General features: G+C 42.0%; 1 protein-coding gene across 2 annotated transcripts in view; it reads left to right on the top strand.

Annotated features, from left to right (window-relative positions):
- Positions 1-19051, top strand: part of LOC139370368 (transmembrane protein 117-like) — a 67572-nt gene that overhangs the window by 39021 nt on the left and 9500 nt on the right. For both annotated transcript variants that reach the window (XM_071109816.1, XM_071109810.1), the window contains exons 4-6: positions 4586-4685; positions 5847-5944; positions 11538-11697. In XM_071109816.1, the coding sequence (XP_070965917.1) occupies positions 4586-4685; positions 5847-5944; positions 11538-11697 (358 nt within the window). The remainder of the gene's footprint in view (positions 1-4585; positions 4686-5846; positions 5945-11537; positions 11698-19051) is intronic.

The raw sequence follows: 19051 nt of genomic DNA, 5'->3' as shown, positions 1-19051 counted from the left end.
CTCTTTCTCACATACACCTATAAAACAGATTTGTTTGTAGTAGCACAGGTGTAGCACCTACTTTACCCCTGCCTACATGTACATATTGCCTCAATTACCTGGACTAACCGGTGCCCCCGCACATTGACTCTGTACCGGCACCTCCTGTATAAAGCCTCACTACTGTTATTTTACTGTTGCTCTTTTCTTAGTTTTTTACTTTAGTTTATTTAGTCAAACATTTTCTTAACTCCTATTTGTCTTAAAACTGCATTGTTGTTTAAGGGCTTGTAAGTAAGCATTTCACGGTAAGGTCTACACCTGGTGTATTCGGCGCATGTGACAAAATAAAATTTGATTTGATTTGAAAGAGGTTACAGATTCTACCACAGAGACCGACAGTTCTGGCATTACCTCAGCATGATCAGCTCAGCTTCTCCTGCTGTTATCTGGGACAGAGGGATGGGCCTCACTGGGAGTTGGCTTCTAACAGGTCATCCTCATTCAGAGACATACAGACAGCTACTGTCAACAGAGCAACGCGGTAACCTTGACAACTGTGTCAGGACGTCCATTGGGAATTGCAAATGGGAAAAGCCTAACACAGTGTCAGTTTGTGTCTGTGCAGTTTTGCAAGGACTGTGCCAAAATTCTTTGACAATTTACCATAAAATATTATTTAAAAAAAACTTGCACTAAAATGTCTAAATTCCACACACAGAACCAATATTCCCTTGAGGGACATCAAACAACTTGAAACTTTTTTATCAACATTTGAAACATTTTAATGCATCGACAAGCAATCATTATTCATCAAATCTTTCACAGTTGATTTTGTGTGTGTGTGTGTGTGTGTGTGTGTGTGTGTGTGTGTGTGTGTGTGTGTGTGTGTGTGTGTGTGTGTGTTTTATCACTTCTAACCATGTAAAGGCCAAGTCAAGTGGATGCATTGCTTCTGGGACTAGCAGACTTGATTTAGGACTAGTGTAATGGAAAACTGATACAGTGGACAGATACTGGTGGTGGCCTGCAAAGTGCCTGCTGGAAATTCACTCCCACTGTATGAGCCAGTGGAGGGATAAGAGACTAGATAACTCTATCTGGAGGAAGTTTAATATGTGGGCTCATGTCGCTCTGACTAAAAAAAGAGGGTGATGGATTCTTTTGATTTAGTGATAGGAGAGGCCATACATGACAGCTTTATGTTCTTCTGTTAACTATTAGGTTTACCATTCTCCAGTCCCCAACGATGTGTACTGTGTGCTCTTATGTACTGTACACTCAGAGGACACAAGAAAACATCTCAATGTGGATGACATGGGATTCAATGCCATATCTGTGTACTGGAGAAGGCTAGACACCCACAAGGCTTTCAGAGGCTACACACCTGCCAGCTTCCTAAAGGGTCACTAGCCATGAGATTTAGAACAGAAGAAACAAGCTGGGAAACTGGTGGATGGAAGGAGCGGGGAAGAGAGAGGAAAGGCCAGGCGATATTTGATGACTCAGTGGAGTACAAGCTATCACAGTGATGTCTTAGAAACCCAATTGCATTCGATAGAGAGGGTAGATTGAGACGTAACTGGTGCACTGCTTTGAGCCATGGAAGCCATTTTGGATCAGATTATTCACGGAACTACTGTGCTGATGTTTCACGTGGAGCCATTTTGGATCTGATTATTCATGGTAGCTACAGTACTGATGCTCTTCCAGGAGGGAGCCATTTCGGATCTGATTAGTCAAGTCTAGTCAATTCAAGTTTACGGCGTACACAGTACAATGAAATGCTTACTTGCAGGTTCCCCCTTGAATGTGACAACAATAATAATAAGAAAAAATTCAGCTTAATAGAATAGAATAATTACAGGCACTCAACAAATGCATAGTACAATATTTACATGTGTGTCAGGGAAGGGGGGGGGGGGGGGGTACGGCAGCTAGTGTACTGATATTCTACCTCTGCCGTGAACCCTCTCATTAGGTAATCTGTCTTGCAGGCCATCACATTTTCAGCGAGCATGAATAAGTCAGAAAGTGCTGCCTTTAATCACGCTGAGAGAAGATTCCCAAAACTCTTCCTGCGTGCTCTTCTGCTTACCAAAGAAATTTTTTAAAGCATTGCTGCCTGGCAGAAGAGGTGCAAGGTCTGACCAATTAGATAACGGAGGAGGAGGTGGAGTGTTTTCTCTAAAAATGTTTATCTAAATTGAATCCATTTTAAATTCAGGATGGGACACAACAAAATTTGGAAAAAGTCAATAGGTGTGAATACTTTGAATACTGAATATATATATTTCCACACTATGAGGTTGGAATAATACTGTGAAAATGCTGACAATGCAGTTTGAAAAGACTGCCTGAAATTTCAGCCTGTTTTGGTGGGATGGAGTTTTGGCTTGCCTGGTGGTAAACTAGTTATTAGACCAATAAGAAAGAGAGTTACAAACCTCTCTGCCAATAGCCTAACAGCCTATGTTCGGTTTTCCCCTCCCCACTCGGAGCCCTACCAGACAGTCCTAAAATTCTTGTTTGAGAAATTGCTTCTTGCTAAGAAGCCATTTTTGTTTCTTTTTGGCTATTTTAATTGAAAACATAGTAAGGTAGTTAATTGTTTCCGGGAAATGATTTGATATTGAGATAAAAACGTCTGCAATGGCCCTTTAAGGCTAAGCTGGGGCTAGACAGCATTTCCAGGTCAATCGATTATAATTTTGCGGCAGGTAAACAACTCCCTGTGGGATCTCCTAGGCAACTGGACCGGGGACAAGCTGCTGAGCATCTAACTAACTTAATCCAGGTATAAATTCCCATTCGAATCAAGTTTTTTTTTTTTCCCCAGGCAAAACAAGGTGATAAGTCACCCATGCCCCTCACATTTCCATTAATGAAGCCCTGTCACAGAGGCCTAATGAATAGATTATTGATGCCATATGATTTATTTTATACCCTTAATACATCTGCTTAACTGTATTTTTTTAACAAACTGCCTGTGCTCATGACTACAGAGACAGAGATGATCTATACAGGGCCAAGAAAACAGGTGCTATTTGGGGTCAGTGGTTTGTAATAGATTTACAGGAGACACTTGAAACAGGACAGTAGCATTTTCACTCTTGTCATCTCATTAAACTTCGGAAGACACCCAGCCAAGCTACACAGAGCATACGCAGTATGAAAAGTGTGACAAAGTCATGGCCAGGAAGACATGACACCACCACCTATCATATTTTATACCGCTGCCTAACAGTATTTTTCAAAACCAGCTCGTTTTCATGACTTCAAAAAACAAGAAAACAGCAAAAAAAAAACAAGTGCCATTTGGGTTTAGTTGTTTTTCCATAGCTAATACCGGCAGTTCTGCCCCAGGTCCATTTTCTGGTCTTTATTATGCTTTGTTAATAAGGGGAATTGTGAGTGAATGGGTGAGAAAAGGGAGGAGCAATTATGATTACTTGGAAATGAATGCCTATTAGCTTTCATTTAAACCTGCCTAAGCTCTGCCTAATAGGATATAATGGGATAATCCTATACCGGTTTGAGAGTTGGTTAAGTGTGGCCCATGGTATTTTCATTCACAAAACCAATGTCTATGTAGAGTCACTGTAAACACTGATAACATGTGAAATAAATGCACAGGAAAATACAACAGGTGTGGTTGTCATTTTCCAGATGCCTCTATCCACATATCATAAGAAATATTTAATGGGTACTACGTGGCAGGTTGGAAAACAGCCACGGAGCCAAACAGGGGTGATTGGAGCTATTGACTACGACCCGTTGGAAAACCTACAGAGCCATATTCATGCCAGCCCATCTATTCTATTCATGAGGCAGTGACCTGTGTGGGGGGGGGAGGGAGGAGGCTCATCTGATCCACCGCCTCTAAGACGCTGCCAGGAGATCAAACACCCTCCCTCCCTCATCCCCCTTTTCTTCTCCTCTTTCAGGAGCAGCGGGTAGATGGTTGCATAGACAAGGTTTGTGACCCAGTTTCTCCCAGTGGAAGATGACTGAAGTCCCTGAACAAAAGCCTCCCATCCCGTCTTTACCTACAAGAGGAGATATAGGATGGATAACTAGGACTCTAGCGAATGCATGCCATCTTTTTCCCTGCACCAAAGACTAACCGTATACCTTAAATGGCTTCCTCCGCGCCCTGTGTATCAGGGATGGTGCCGGTCGCCAAGTAAGGGTGTCCGTCTCATGCTTTTGGATAATGCTGATTTAAATTCACATAGACACTGGTACGAATTTACTAAATGGAAAGAAAATTCATAAAAATTAGGGAGGTAGATTAGGGCCAAATGAATGGTATTGCTGAATAAATTTCACAGCAGTTCAGTGTAAATTGTTTACAACCCTGAGGGCCCCTTGAAGGTAGAGCTGCCTGCCACACTGTTTTCACAGGGCCAGCTTGATATGGATGGGATCTGACAGTTAGCATCATGACACTTAGCAGCCACAGTGCCCATTTTCTGTTTCTCCTATTTTCTGTTGACTCTCCTCCATTTCCTCTCTCCCTCCTCTACCGCTCTCTTTTCTTCTCCTTTACCTTTCTGCCCCTGTCTCTATCTCCCCCCCTCTATATATATCTCTCTCTTTCTAGGCCTCACATGGTGACAGAGTACATGGGTATCAGGAACGAGAGCTTCATGAAGATTGCAGCAGTGGGGACGTGGATGGGGGACTTTGTGACTGCGTGGATGGTGAGAGAACAATCTGTAGTAGCCCAACACTGATTAGCAGCAAGTAGAATATAAGTACAAAGATAGTGGAATGTGTCTTTTATACCCTTAGCACCAGGAACAGAACAGAGAGAGTGCGAGGTCACAGGAAACACAGAGAGACATAGCGGGCACAGCGAGGAGTAGAGTCGAGCAGAGGAGAGACAGTGAGGGGTGTCTCAACACCAGCCCATCCCTGTTCATTTGTCAACATAAAGAGGGGATGGAGCTCCGCTGGGATCTGGGATAGGACTGCTTGTGGAGGAAGAGAAAGGAGTTTGACACAACACCCACGGGGAGAAAACTTGACAAGCTTCCTCAGAGTTTCCATTAGTATTCCACTGTACACACTGCGGAGAGAGGGAGGAGATATGGAAGAGAGGGGTAGAGGGAGAGAGAGGGGGAGGGAAGAGCGGGGGGGATATAGAAGGGGAAGAGGGAGTTAGAGCAAGGACGGGCAAGGCAAACTGCTGAATCCAGACATTACTCTCTGGGTTTTTACATTCGATTAATTCAACGAGGCACTTTCAAGACGACCTCTGTGTCTCCTTCTCCTCGACAGAACAGATATTTCAGAATGTGTCATCGCTAGATGAGTGAGCAGGAAATGGCTGTTTTTGCAACACTGCTCATGCCAGAAAGATTTACCTGATTTTTCTCAACCAAATCCTTCTCCACTTTATCTGATAGAAGGAGATGTGGCCTATTCAAAATGTACCCTCGCCTCAATGAAGTACCTTCTCCGAAAGTCTGGATTTGCGTAGTTGTGCATACGATCCTCTAAAATGTCAATTGTCTTTGATCAAAGAAAATAACTTAGATTACTTTTAATGATTGACTGTATGGAATAGGAATATAAACAATGCAATGCCATTTGAATTGATTATGCCATTCCATTGCAGCGTTCCTAATGCAGAAGGGCAAATTCGAACCATCTATTTTGACACTGTATTCAGAACGAAATAACACCATCTCATTCCATTCCTTGTCTACGAGTGTCAGAATTCTGTGATTTTAATATTTGAGCTTCATTCAGAGATCAATCCAAAAATTCAAGATTACTGAAAATGCCATCTCAGTTTGAGTTTAGTCTTAATGCTGTACTGGCAACCCACAGCATGTTCGTTTATGGATCTTTCCCAGGTCACTGACATGATGCTCCAGGACCAGCACTATCCAGACTGGGGCAAAGCTGCCAGAAGGTTCTGGAAACAAGGCAATCACAGGATAATCCTCTTCTGGTAGGCTCTGTCTCCAGTCTAATGCATACAATATGCTGCCTCTGAGCACAATCAGTGTGTGTGTGTGTGTGTGTGTGTGTGTGTGTGTGTGTGTGTGTGTGTGTGTGTGTGTGTGTGTGTGTGTGTGTGTGTGTGTGTGTGTGTGGGTGCTAGGGTTTGTGTGTGTGTGTGGGTGCTAGGGTTTGTGTGTGTGCTAGGGTTCGTGTGTGTGTGTGGGTGCTAGGGTTCATGTGGGTGCTAGGGTTCATGTGTGTGTGGGTGCTAGGGTTGGTGTGTGTGTGGGTGGGTGCTAGGGTTCATGTGGGTGCTAGGGTTTGTGTGTGTGTGTGTGGGTGCTAGGGTTCATGTGGGTGCTAGGGTTCATGTGTGTGCGTGGGTGCTAGGGTTCATGTGTGTGTGGGTGCTAGGGTTCATGTGTGTGTGGGTGCTAGGGTTCATGTGTGTGTGGGTGTTAGGGTTCATGTGTGTGTGGGTGCTAGGGTTCATGTGTGTGTGGGTGCTCTTAACCTCTAGGGTTTACACACAGTTACACACAGTCAATAGGGCTGTTTATCTTCCTCCGCTCAGTCAGCACCTTTAATTAGAAAAACAGGCAGAGGAAATCAATGGACATAACAAGGTCACAGGGCCAGCTATACCCCTGCCTTTACACACACACACACACACACACACACACACACACACACACACACACACACACACACACACACACACACACACACACACACACACACACACACACACACACACACACACCTCACTGAGCCAGAGCAAGGGATATGACCCGATCAAGCTGTTACACTGTGTCCAATAATGCTCATCACAAGGGAGCGATCAATGGCCTAGATACAGTTGAAGTCGCAAGTTTACATACACTTAGGTTGGAATCATTAAAACTTGTTTTTCAACCACTCCAAAAATGTATTGATAACAAACTATAGTTTTGGCAAGTCTACTTTGTGCATAACACAAGAAATGTTTCCAACAATTATTTACAGACAGATTGTTTCACTTATAACTAACTCACTGTATCACGTTAATCTGTACAAACAATAGTACGCAAGTCTAAACACCATGGGACCACGTAGCCATCATATCGCTCAGGAAGGAGACGCGTTCTGTCCCCTAGAGATGAACGTACTTTGGTGTGAAAAGTGCAAATCAATCCCAGAACAACAGCAAAGGACCTTGTGAAGATGTTGGAGGAAACAGGTTCAAAAGTATCTATATCCACAGTAAAACGAGTCCTATATCAACATAACCTGAAAGGCCGCTCAGCAAGGAAGAAGCCTCTGCTCCAAAACCACCATAAAAAGATTACGGTTTGCAACTGCACATGGGGACAAAGATTGTACTTTTTGGAGAAATGTCCTCTGGTCTGATGAAACAAAAATAGAACTGTTTGGCCATAATGACCATCGTTATGTTTGGAGGAAAAAGGGGGAGGCTGCAAGCCAAAGAACACCATCCCAACCGTGAAGCACGGGGGTGGCAGCATCATGTTGTGGGGGTGCTTTGCTGCAGGAGGGACTGGTGCTCTTCACAAAATAGATGGCTTCATGAGGAAGGAACATTATGTGGATATATTGAAGCAACATCTCAAGACATCAGTCAGGAAGTTAAAGCTTGGTTGCAAATGGGTCTTCCAAATGGACAATGACCCCAAACACACTTCCACAGTTGTGGCAAAATGGCTTAAGGACAACAAAGTCAAGGTATTGGAGTGGCCATCACAAAGCCCTGACTTCAATCCTATAGAAAAGCTTGTGCAATCAAGGAGGCCTACAAACCTGACTCAGTTACACCAGCTCTGTCAGGAGGAATGGGCCAAATTCACCCAACTGATTGTGGGAAGCTCGTGGAAGGCTACCCGAAACGTTTGACCCAAGTTAAACAATTTAAAGGCAATATTACCAAATACCAATTGAGTGTATGTAAACTTCTGACCCACTGGGAATGTGATAAAATAAATAAAAGCTGAAATAAATAATTATATTATTCTGACATTTCACATTCTTAAAATAAAGTGGTGATGCTAACTGACCTAAGATAGGGAGTTTTTACTAGGATTCAATGACATGAATTGTGAAAAACTGAGTTTAAATGTATTTGGCTAAGGTGTATGTAAACTTCCGACTTTATATCACACGGTCACTCCACCAGGTCAACATGAATGTTGTTCGTTACTGCCAGTCAAACATTACAGCTTGATGCCCTTTTCTATGCCCCAAATGCTCTAGTGGTTATTGAACAGGCTAGAGGACACTAGGGTCATTTCAGGGACAGGGATATTTGAGCTTATGTTATGTAAAAACATCAACACTGTTGAAACAGTGTGGTATTGTCGGAGTGATTTTTAATTAATAGATTTTAGATGTGTAACATCTCTCGTCAGAATAAGGATAGGACCAAAGCGCAGCGCGGTAAGTGTTCATGATTTTTATTTATCAAAACACTCAAACAAAATAGCAAAGTGAAAAAGCGAACAGTTCTGTAAGGCAAATAAACTATACAGAAAACACCTACCCACAAAACACAGGTGGGGAAAAGGCTACCTAAGTATGATTCCCAAACAGAGACAACGATAGACAGCTGCCTCTGATTGGGAACCACAAACACAAAGAAAAAAACATAGAAATAAAGAAACTAGAATGCCCACCCTAGTCACACCTTGCCCTAACCAAAATAGAGAATAAAAGCCTCTCTATGGCCAGGGCGTGACAAGATGTGTATGATTTCATTTTTTTTTGCAAAACTCTATACAGTATATCCATTGTTTAGCTGGAATAGAATGCCTGTATCCTGTATATTTCACTGTGATATGTGGTTGTCTCACCTACTTAAGATGAAGGCGCTAACTGTAATTCACTCTGGATATGAGCCTCTGCTAAATGACTAAAATGTCAAATGTAAATGTTTTACATATAGATTTCATATTACTGTATTTAATAATAAATAAATATATATTGATGTCACAAATGTATCATCTGTACATTTCTTTATTGTCACCTTCTGACCTTAGTTTATTCTTATGTCTTTGTGTTAGGTTGGTGAGTTGGGGTGGGTAGTCTATGTTCTTTTTTCTATGTTATATTTCTATGTCTTGGCCTGGTATGGTTCTCAATCAGGGACAGCTGTCTATTGTTGTCTCTGATTGAGAACCATACCTAGGTACCCTTTTCCCCCACCTGTTTTGTGGGAAGTTAACTTTGTCTTTGTTCAGGGCACATAGCCCAAAGCTTCACGGTTTGGTTTTTGTTCTTCGTTTTGTCGGCGTCATATTTGAATAAAGAGAAAATGTACGCTTACCATGCTGCACCATGGTCCAGTCCTTCAGCCAGCCGTGACAGAACTTCCCACCACCAACGGACCAAGCAGCATGGTAAGGTGGACTCCTGGACATGGGAGGACGTTCCATGGGAACAGGTGGAGGCAGCTAGGAGAGCAGAGGCAGCTGGAGAAAGGAACCAGCGGTATGTGGGAACACGGCTGGCAAGGAAGCCTGAGAGGCAGCCCCCCCCAAAATATTTTGGGGGCACACGGGGAGTGTGGCAGAGTCAGGAAGCAGACCTGAGCCAACTTCCCGTGCTTACCGTGGCGAGCATGGGACTGGTCAGTCCCCGTGCTATGGGGTGATGCGCACGGTACCGAGGTTGAGTATTCACAGGCCGGTATGCTCGGTGCCAGCGTCCCGCATTTGCCGGGGGGAAGCTGGCATCCAGCCAGAACGGGTGGGGCCAGCTCTGCGCTCGAGACCTCCAGTGCGCCTCCACGGCCCAGTGTATCCTGTGCCTCCTCCCCGCACTCACCCTGAGGTGCGTGTCCCCAGCCCGGTGCCACCAGTGTCGGCACCACGCACCAGGCCTACAGTGCGCCCCGGCAGGCCAGAGCTGCCCGTCTGTCCTGAGCTGCCAGAGCCGCCCGTCTGTCCTGAGCTGCCAGAGCCGCCCGTCAGTCAGGAGCTGCCAGAGCCGCCCGTCAGTCAGGAGCCGCCCTTCACTCCGGAGCCCACTGCAGGGTTCCCCAGTCCGAGGTCGGCGGCGAGGGTCGCCGTGCCAAGGGCGCCGTTTAAGTGGGCCAAGACTATGGTGGAGTGGGGTCCACGTCCCACGCCAGAGCTGCCACCGCGGACATACGCCCACCCAGACCCTCCCCTATAGGTTCAGGTTTTGCGGCTGGAGTCCGCACCTTTGGGGGGGGGGGGGGGGGGGGGGGGGGGGGGTACTGTCACGTTCTGACCTTAATTCCTTTGTTATGTCTTTGTTTTAGTTTGGTCAGGGCGTGAGTTGGGGTGGGTAGTCTATGTTCTTTTTTCTATGTTGTAGTTTTGTGTTTGGCCTGGTATGGTTCTCAATCAGAGGCAGGTGTCGTTCGTTGTCTCTGATTGAGAATCATACTTAGGTAGTCTTTTCCCACCTGTGTTTTGTGGGTGATTATTTCCTGTTTAGTGTTTTTTTCATTCACCTTACGGGACTGGTCGTTTATTGTTTTGTTCAGTGTTCAGTTATTTTATAAAAAATATGAACACTTACCACGCTGCGCTTTGGTCCTCACCTTCTTCCACCACAGACGTTACATTTATACAAAATGTAGTTATTTGTTACATTTGACTGCAGTTCTACTTATTTCTCTGAGATGTAGGCGGATCTATAGCGTTTTGCAAAAAAACCCATGATAATTTGTCTCTCTGAAATCGTACCGTCAAGTGATAGATTTGGAACAAATACTGTACATGTCTGTCATTGAACAACCCCATGTCATGATTAGATAGTGAAAAACTCACCAATATCTTTCATCATTTCTTTAAACAATAAAAGCTCATTTACCAACATTTCTGAAAATGTATATATCGAGTTTTGGAATGAAACTCTTCATACGTATGAATGACTAATACGTTGAAGTTAAAAACCACACTCTTCAATTGATTGTTCCTCTATTAGGATGCAAGGGAGATACCTGTAGTCTCAGTGGCTACTCTGGAAGCCTTTGTCTTGTTGATGGATGCCTCCAGTCTGACGGTCACAATCAATTTGTACTCTGACGAGCCATCATCTCAAATACTGAGGAGAAAGTATGATTGATGAATATGTTGAGGAATGTATCTTGAAATTGTTCAGCAATTAATCTTGGTAAATCACAATAACAGTGCCAAAAATAATCCACTTTAGAATTGTAACAAAAAACAATATTTGAAACATGATATGGCTTGGCGCTAGCTATCTGCAATGCAGCCAGTTACCATGGGGATGGAACAACCCACACAACACCAACGTAATAATTACTGAATGACATTGAAACAAGTACAAAGAAGAGCAAAATATAGAGTTTTGCTAAATCCAAAGTCAATAACACACAGATAAACATAAAATGATACCTAAGAGAATTAGTAACCAATGTCAATATTTACATATACCTATGATGAGCTCCTCTTATTATAGTGTTGATGTTGTGTACTTTAGAGAAATGAGCAGAAGACAAATGTATCGTTGTCCACTGTAACAAATGGACTAATAAAGTGCTAATTAGCAAATCTGTGGAGTGACCCACGTGACTAACAGGAAACTAATGCAATTCTACTTCCTCACTCCTCCAGGACGGTCCTGATCACTCTGACGTCGGTGGTGTTGCTGGTCATCAGTACTGACTGGATCAGCTGGGACAACCTGAACCGCGGCTTTCTGCCTAGCGACGAGGTCTCCAGGGCCTTCCTGGCTTCCTTCATCCTGGTCTTTGACCTGCTCATTGTCATGCAGGTAGGGGCTCCCCCATGGCCAATTAAAAACTAGCTGGGCTCCATTACTCTCCCCCTCTTTTTTCCCTTTATCTCTCCCGTTCCTCACCCCTCCCTCAGTCACAGGGGCACTGCGGCACTGGGTTGAGAGAGCGAGAGAGGGAGACGTTTGATCAGTCAGAGCCTGCATGACTACACACCCACAGCTGCTTCTGATTTATATCTCTACCCCTCATCCAACCAGCCATCCCCCTAACCAGCCATCCCCCTATCCAGCCATCCCCCTATCTAGCCATCCCCCTAACCAGCCATCCCCCTATCCAGCCATCCCCCTATCCAGCCATCCCCCTATCCAGCCATCCCCCTATCCAGCCATCCCCCTATCCAGCCATGCCTCTACCCAGCCATCCCCCTATCCAGCCATCCCCCTATCCCCCTATCCAGCCATCCCTCTATCCAGCCATCCCTCCATTCGGCCATCCCTCCATCCGGCCAGGCTTCAGCTAAGGACTTACCCGTGCTCTCCTCTTCTGTGAACCCAGGACTTTTCTAATGATGACTCATAACATTTTCTTTCCTTTTTTCCACTCAATGTCCTCCATCCCTCCATCCCACAGGAGCCTATACATCAATAAAGTGTTTGTCAGTGGCATACTCATGAATATGCAAATGTTTTTGTCTGGGTAGAAAATGCATAGCGGTGTTTCAAGGAGAGAAGGCTTTCAACACAGTAGCCTCAAGCCAAATACAGACTGGGTGGTTTGGAACTCAAGCCTAATTCAGCCAGGCTTCTACTTATATTTATTAGACATATTTTATCCGCTTTCTTATTGCTTAAAGGATTACATAGTCTAATATCTAGTAGCCCTTAATTGTCTGTTTCCATATGTTTTATGTAATAAATAATTAGTAGCTTCTCATGGATGACTGTACACATTATTGTCTAATAAATCCAGGCTGTGTCACATCCGGCCATGATGGGGAGTCCCATTGGGCAGCGCACAATTGGCCCAGCATCATCGGGCTTGGCCGGGGTAGGCCGTCATTGTAAATAAGAATTTGTTCTTAACTGACTTGCCTAGTTAAATAAAGGTTAAATATTATTTTTTTTTAATACCTCAGTTTCCCTTACTCTTCAGAGTCGATTCCTGTGGTTATGGCCACAATTCTTGTTTTTACAGGGCTATGATGATTAGTAAATAATGATTTATATGTAGCATACAATAACTTACTAAATCGTTATTTCCTGTTATTGCTCACCTCAGTCATTCAGTTGATATATTTAAATAACGTATTACATAGTCAACTGTTGAATTACTTATTTCTGATTAACATGGCCGTTTTTTTCTCGTTGTTTCAAGTTTTATTCGTTGTATCCTGTTTTGTCTTTGAATAGGCTTCACTTTTCACTGGTGTCTCCTCTGTTCTCAGAAACGGGCTAATGCGTAGTGACCAGTGTTTTCCGCCAGCTGTCAGTTGGAGCTCCCATCTCCTGCCTCAGACATCATCCCATATGACTACTGCAGTCTCCATAATGTGACTTCCTCATTTGACTCTCTAGTCCCAGCCAGTACCCGACTACTCACCAATCACACTCCTGTTTTTCACCGCTGGGCTGTATTTCACTCTCATTCAGATGCCTTTGTTTATGATAGCTAGCCCCCTCTCATTTTCTGCGCTGTGTACAGCACGCACGTTTACTAGGGTTATTTTATGGTTTCAATAAATAACCGTTAGCGCTCACAAGGACCTGAGGCCTGCTGTCATTGCACTCTATTGTGGCATAGTCAATGAAAACCTCTCTACTCCTCCTTCCGCCAATCCGACCCACATCGTTCCAAATGGCTTCATTCACCTTCATGTAGGCGTGTTGTGGCTGGTAGTTAATCTCGCACCTTCATGAGAAATTAACAGACACAATTAACGGACTGGGCTGGATTTACCTCCCAGCTGATGGAGATTTGCGAGGCTTTTATTTGGGTATTTGATAGTCTAGTATATTCTTCCGTTTTTTATTTCCAGATGTGTGTGTGTAACTTTGCAGACTTAAAGACTTGTGTGAGTGAGTGTGTGGTGTGTGCGTGCACGTCTGTGTGTGTGTTGCGTGCATGCTCACTGTTTATGTCCTAGAGACTTATTATTTCATGTGAGGGGGCACATTGCTTAAATGTCATCCTTATTAGTGGGACTGTATCAGGAAACAAGTATACATGAGTAAGTGGAAGGCCTAATTAATATCTAGGGGGGGATATCTATATTCATATCCTCACATATGAAAAGGTAATCCATTTGTAAGTATTGAAAATGGCTGCTGTTTAGTTAAATAACTATCACTAAAAAAGAACACCCACGAATCTAGTTGTTTCAAAAAAATATTATTAAGTAAGCAAACTGCTTCCACAGCCCTTTTTTTGTTTACTCACTTTTTGGTCCAAGTGTTACCTGAACAAACAAATAATGTGTTGCCCAAACTTAGCTACAACTTGAGAAAACTTTTGCAAAAAAATTCAGTCAATTTAATATGATGTGTTTGCTTAAGTTGTCTCATATGTTCATTCAACTGGAAATGATTATTTGTACATCTTAGCTAAAAATGCTGTGGAACTGGTTAAACACACACAAACAGTGCTTTTAACATACAATGTTTTCAATATTTGACATACATGATTACATTGTGCACGTTCATTTATACAGTCACTATTATTCAACATGTCCTCACTACCTCTTGATTCACGGCATTCCAATCTTCCTGCTACACCACCATGTCTGTGCAATTATCAGTTAACAGGTTTGGGGAGTAATCCATTACATGTAAGGGATTACAAAAAAGGGTAACTGTAATCGTTGCCAACGAAAGTATTGTAATCAGATTACAGATACTTTTGAAAAACTAGATTACTTTGAGTATTACTTTTAAATTCAGAAAGGATGTTTGCGAAAACAATTATTTGACACCTCTCTGTTTTCTCAATGACATTCAAATCAGCATTGAACAAAGCCGCCTGTTTAAGTTTGTTCCACCTGAGCGAGTCTGACCAGAGCCCACTATGATGACACACCAAATGTGTTTGATGGATCAAAGGAAAAGAGCAGGAATAGGCTTTTGTAGGCTACAGTCCAAACATTTCTTCCTGCTGTCGGCATCCAACGATTATCCAATTTGAATAAACGCTTGGAAGTAAGGACGACAGCAGTGGTGTAGTCTACGGCGATACGGATATCACTTACTATTGATATCTACATAGCACATTGATGTAAATCACACTTCTACTCTCTGATTTAGCTATTTTCACTTTATGGATGTTTTTGTTTTGTGGATGGCTGTTTACAAATCTAAATGTGTATTTGAACCAAATAATGGTTGAATTCAAGAAGTTTACATTGCCAATCAATCATTGTTTTTGAATCCAGTGGACAGCGAGTGAAAAATGCACTCTTGCAACAGCTGCAGAGTGCGGATCCCAGCCTATGGATAAATGTAGGGCTTTTATTGCTCAATCTAATCCATGCTGATAAAAAAAAGTCCTATTCTTGAAGATCAAGGTGTATAACATTTATTGGAATGACTAGAATTCTGATCGACTTTTAAACGATATCTTTACATGAAAAATCGAACCAACTCATAAAGTAAAATTTTACATCCATATATGGCCAGCTGTTTCAACTTTAACATGGATTTATCCTGCAATAGATCAATTATTCAATTGGTAACATACATACGTAATCTAAAAGTAACTGAATGTAATCAGATTATGTTACTGAGTTTGGGTAATCCAAAAGTTACATTACTGATTACAATTTTGGACAGGTGACTAGTAACTGTAACGGATTACATTTAGAAAGTAACCTACCCAACCCTGACAGTTAATCTGACTATTCTCTATTCATTGATTCAATTGATTTATTTAAGCAATTTCTTTTTTTTTTATGTTACTCCTTAATCACTATGATAAAGAAAATAATTATTATTGGGTGTACTTTTAACAGAGCTGAGATTTTATTTGAAGTGCAAAGTGTAGCAATACAGGTCAAGTCAGTTATGGACACGTGGTGGAGTAGGAGGAAGATTGGAATGCTGTGAACCACAAGGTTTTGAGTTCAAATCCCAGGTGAGGACAACTTGAATATTAATCTCTATATGTATATGAACATACACAATGTAATTGTGTGTCAAATATGTAAGTTGAAAAGTTGTATGATAAAAGCACTGTGTGTGTGTGTAACTAATTCCACAGCCTTTTTTTGGTAAGATGCCCAAATAATAATTTATAATTGAATGAACATATGAGACAATTTGAGCAAATGCATCATTTTAAGTAGACAGAACTTTGGGCCAACAAATAATGATAAGTTCAGATAACACTTTGACCTAAAAGTTGAGTAAACAAAAAAAGTCTATGGAAGCAGTTAATTAAGAATATTTAGTTTAAACAACTCCATTAAGTTTTTCAGTGTAGGCTATACTGTCATGATCGAAGAAAAGGCCGTTATGCATAAAAAGAAAGACCTGTGTGTGTCTTCGGGTTATCTGAGACGTACAGCATGTTTCTCTGTCTGTTCAACACACATATTCTTCACAGACATTATCTTCGGCATATTTCATTGATCTTACATTGTAGAGTCTTTATTGACTTTTCCCAATCAGGGATTTAGGAGGCACAAGTGGTTCGTGATGTCTGTATTGAGTGGTTTGTGATGTGTTTTGACATGAGGAACCCCCAGTGCACAAAGGCACAGTACAGGGCCCTGTAAACACACTGTGCACTGCAGCTGTCAGTTAGGCTTTTGACCTCTGTGGTACCTTACCCATCAATAGACAACTCTCCTGAATCCCTAGCAAGTACCATGAAAAGAAATCCCTGTTGTTCACTTTGGAACATAATGTATTGTTGTCTCTGATTTTATGCTTGGTCTTACATGATATGTGTTGTTTACTTCAGTAAAAGCTGTCACTATGAAAGACTTCTGATCAGATGGACTCCTGGGATGCTTGTTGAAAATGAGCGGGAGCTAGACACAGTAGGGTGCAAAGCATTGGATGATTGTGTTTTAAATCAAATCAAACGTGATTCATCACATGCGCCGAATACAACCTTACAGTGAAATGCTTACTTAAATATGAATAAGAATACGAAATAAAAGGAACAAGTAATTAAAGAGCAGCAGTAACATAACAGTAGCGAGGCTTATATACAGGGGGTACTGGTACAGAGTGAATGTGTGGGGGCACCGGTTAGTCGAGGTAATATGTACAGTTCAAGTCGGAAGTTTACATACACTTAAATCTCGTTTTTCAACCACTCGACACATTTTTTTGTTAACAAACTATAGTTTTGGCAAGTCGGTTAGGACATCTACTTTGTGCATGACACAAGTCATTTTCCCAACAATTGTTTACAGACAGATTATTTCACTTATAATTCACTGTATCACAATTCCAGTGGGTCAGAAGTTTACATACACTAAGTTGACTGTGCCTTTAAACAGCTTGGAAAATTCCAGAAAATGGTGTCATGGCTTTAGAAGCTTCTGATAGGCTAATTGACATCATTTGAGTCAATTGGAGGTGTACCTGTGGATGTATTTGAAGTCCTACCTTCAAACTCAGTGCCTCTTTTCTTGACATCATGGGAAAATAAATCTAAAGAAATCAGCCAAGACCTCAGAAAAAAAATTGTAGACCTCCACATGTCTGGTTCATCCTTGGGAGCAATTTCCATATTCCTGAAGGTACCACGTTCATCTGTACAAATAGTAGTACGCAAGTATAAACACCATGGGACCACGCAGCCGTCATACCGCTCAGGAAGGAGACGCGTTCTGTCTCCTAGAGATGAACGTACTTTGGTGCGAAAAGTGCAAGTCAATCCCAGAACAAAACTAAACTAGAGGTCGACCGATTGTGATTTTTCAACGCCTATAGCGTTTATTGGAGGACCCAAAAAAGCCGATACCGATAAATTGGCCGATTTGTTGTTGTTTTTTAATTAATTTTTTAATTGTAATGATCACAATCACAACAATACTGAATGAACACTTATTTTAACTTAATATAATAGATCAATAAAATCAATTTAGCCTCAAATAAATAATGAAACATGTTCAATTTGGTTTAAATAATGCAAAAACAAAGTGTTGGAGAAGAAAGTAAAAGCGCAATATGTGCCATGTAAGAAAGCTAACGTTTAAGTTCCTTGCTCAGAACATGAGAACATATGAAAGCTGGTGGTTCTTTTTAACATGAGTCTGCAATATTCCCAGGTAAGATGTTTTAGGTTGTAGTTATTCTAGGAATTATAGGACTATTTCTCTCTATATGATTTGTATTTCATATACCTTTGACTATTGGATGTTCTTAAAGGCACTTTAGTATTGCCAGTGTAACATTTATAGCTTCCGTCCCTCTCCTCGCTCCTACCTGGGCTCGAACCAGGAACACATCGACAACAGCCACCTTCGAAGCAGCATTACCCATGCAGAGCAAGGGGAACAACTACTCCAAGTCAGTGCGAGTGACGTTTGAAACGCTATTAGCGGTCAGCCCGCTAACTAGCTAGCCATTTCACATCGGTTACAGCCTAATCACGGGAGTTGATAGGCTTGAGGTCATAAACAGCGCAATGCTTGAAGCATTGCGAAGAGCTGCTGGCAATATGTACGAAAGTGCTGTTTGAATGAATGCTAACGAACCTGCTTTGCCTACCATCGCTCAGTCAGACTGCTCTATCAAATCATAGCCTTAATTATAACATAACACACAGAAATACGAGCCTTAGGTCATTAATATGGTCAAATCAGGAAACTATCATCTCGAAAACAAAACGTTTATTATTTCAGTGAAATACGGAACCGTTGTGTATTTTATCTAACAGGTGCCATCCATAAGTCTAAATATTGCTGTTACATTGTTATGTCATAATTACGTAACATCCTGGAAAATTTGTTCGCAACGAGCCAGGCGGCCCAAACTGTTGCATATACACTGACTCTGCGTGCAATGAACGCAAGAGAAGTGACACAATTTCACCTGGTTAATAATACCTGCTAACCTGGATTTCTTTTAGCTAAATATATAGGTTTAAAAAATATACTTCTGTGTATTGATTTTAAGAAAGGCATTGATGTTTATGGTTAGGTACAGTCGTGCAACAATTGTGATTTTTCGCAAATGCGCTTTTGTTAAATCATCCCCCGTTTGGCGAAGTTGGCTGTCTTTGTTAGGAAGAAATAGTCTTCACACAGTTCGCAACGAGCCAGGCGGCCCAAACTGCTGCATATACTTTGACTCTGTTGCAAGAGAGTGACACATTTTCCTTAGTTAAAAGAAATTCATGTTAGCAGGCAATATTAACTAAATATGCAGGTTTAAAAATATA

The sequence above is a fragment of the Oncorhynchus clarkii genome, chromosome 2 (genome assembly GCF_045791955.1).
Source record: "Oncorhynchus clarkii lewisi isolate Uvic-CL-2024 chromosome 2, UVic_Ocla_1.0, whole genome shotgun sequence".
NCBI lineage: Eukaryota > Metazoa > Chordata > Actinopteri > Salmoniformes > Salmonidae > Oncorhynchus > Oncorhynchus clarkii.
This window is presented reverse-complemented; position numbering and strand designations above follow the sequence as displayed.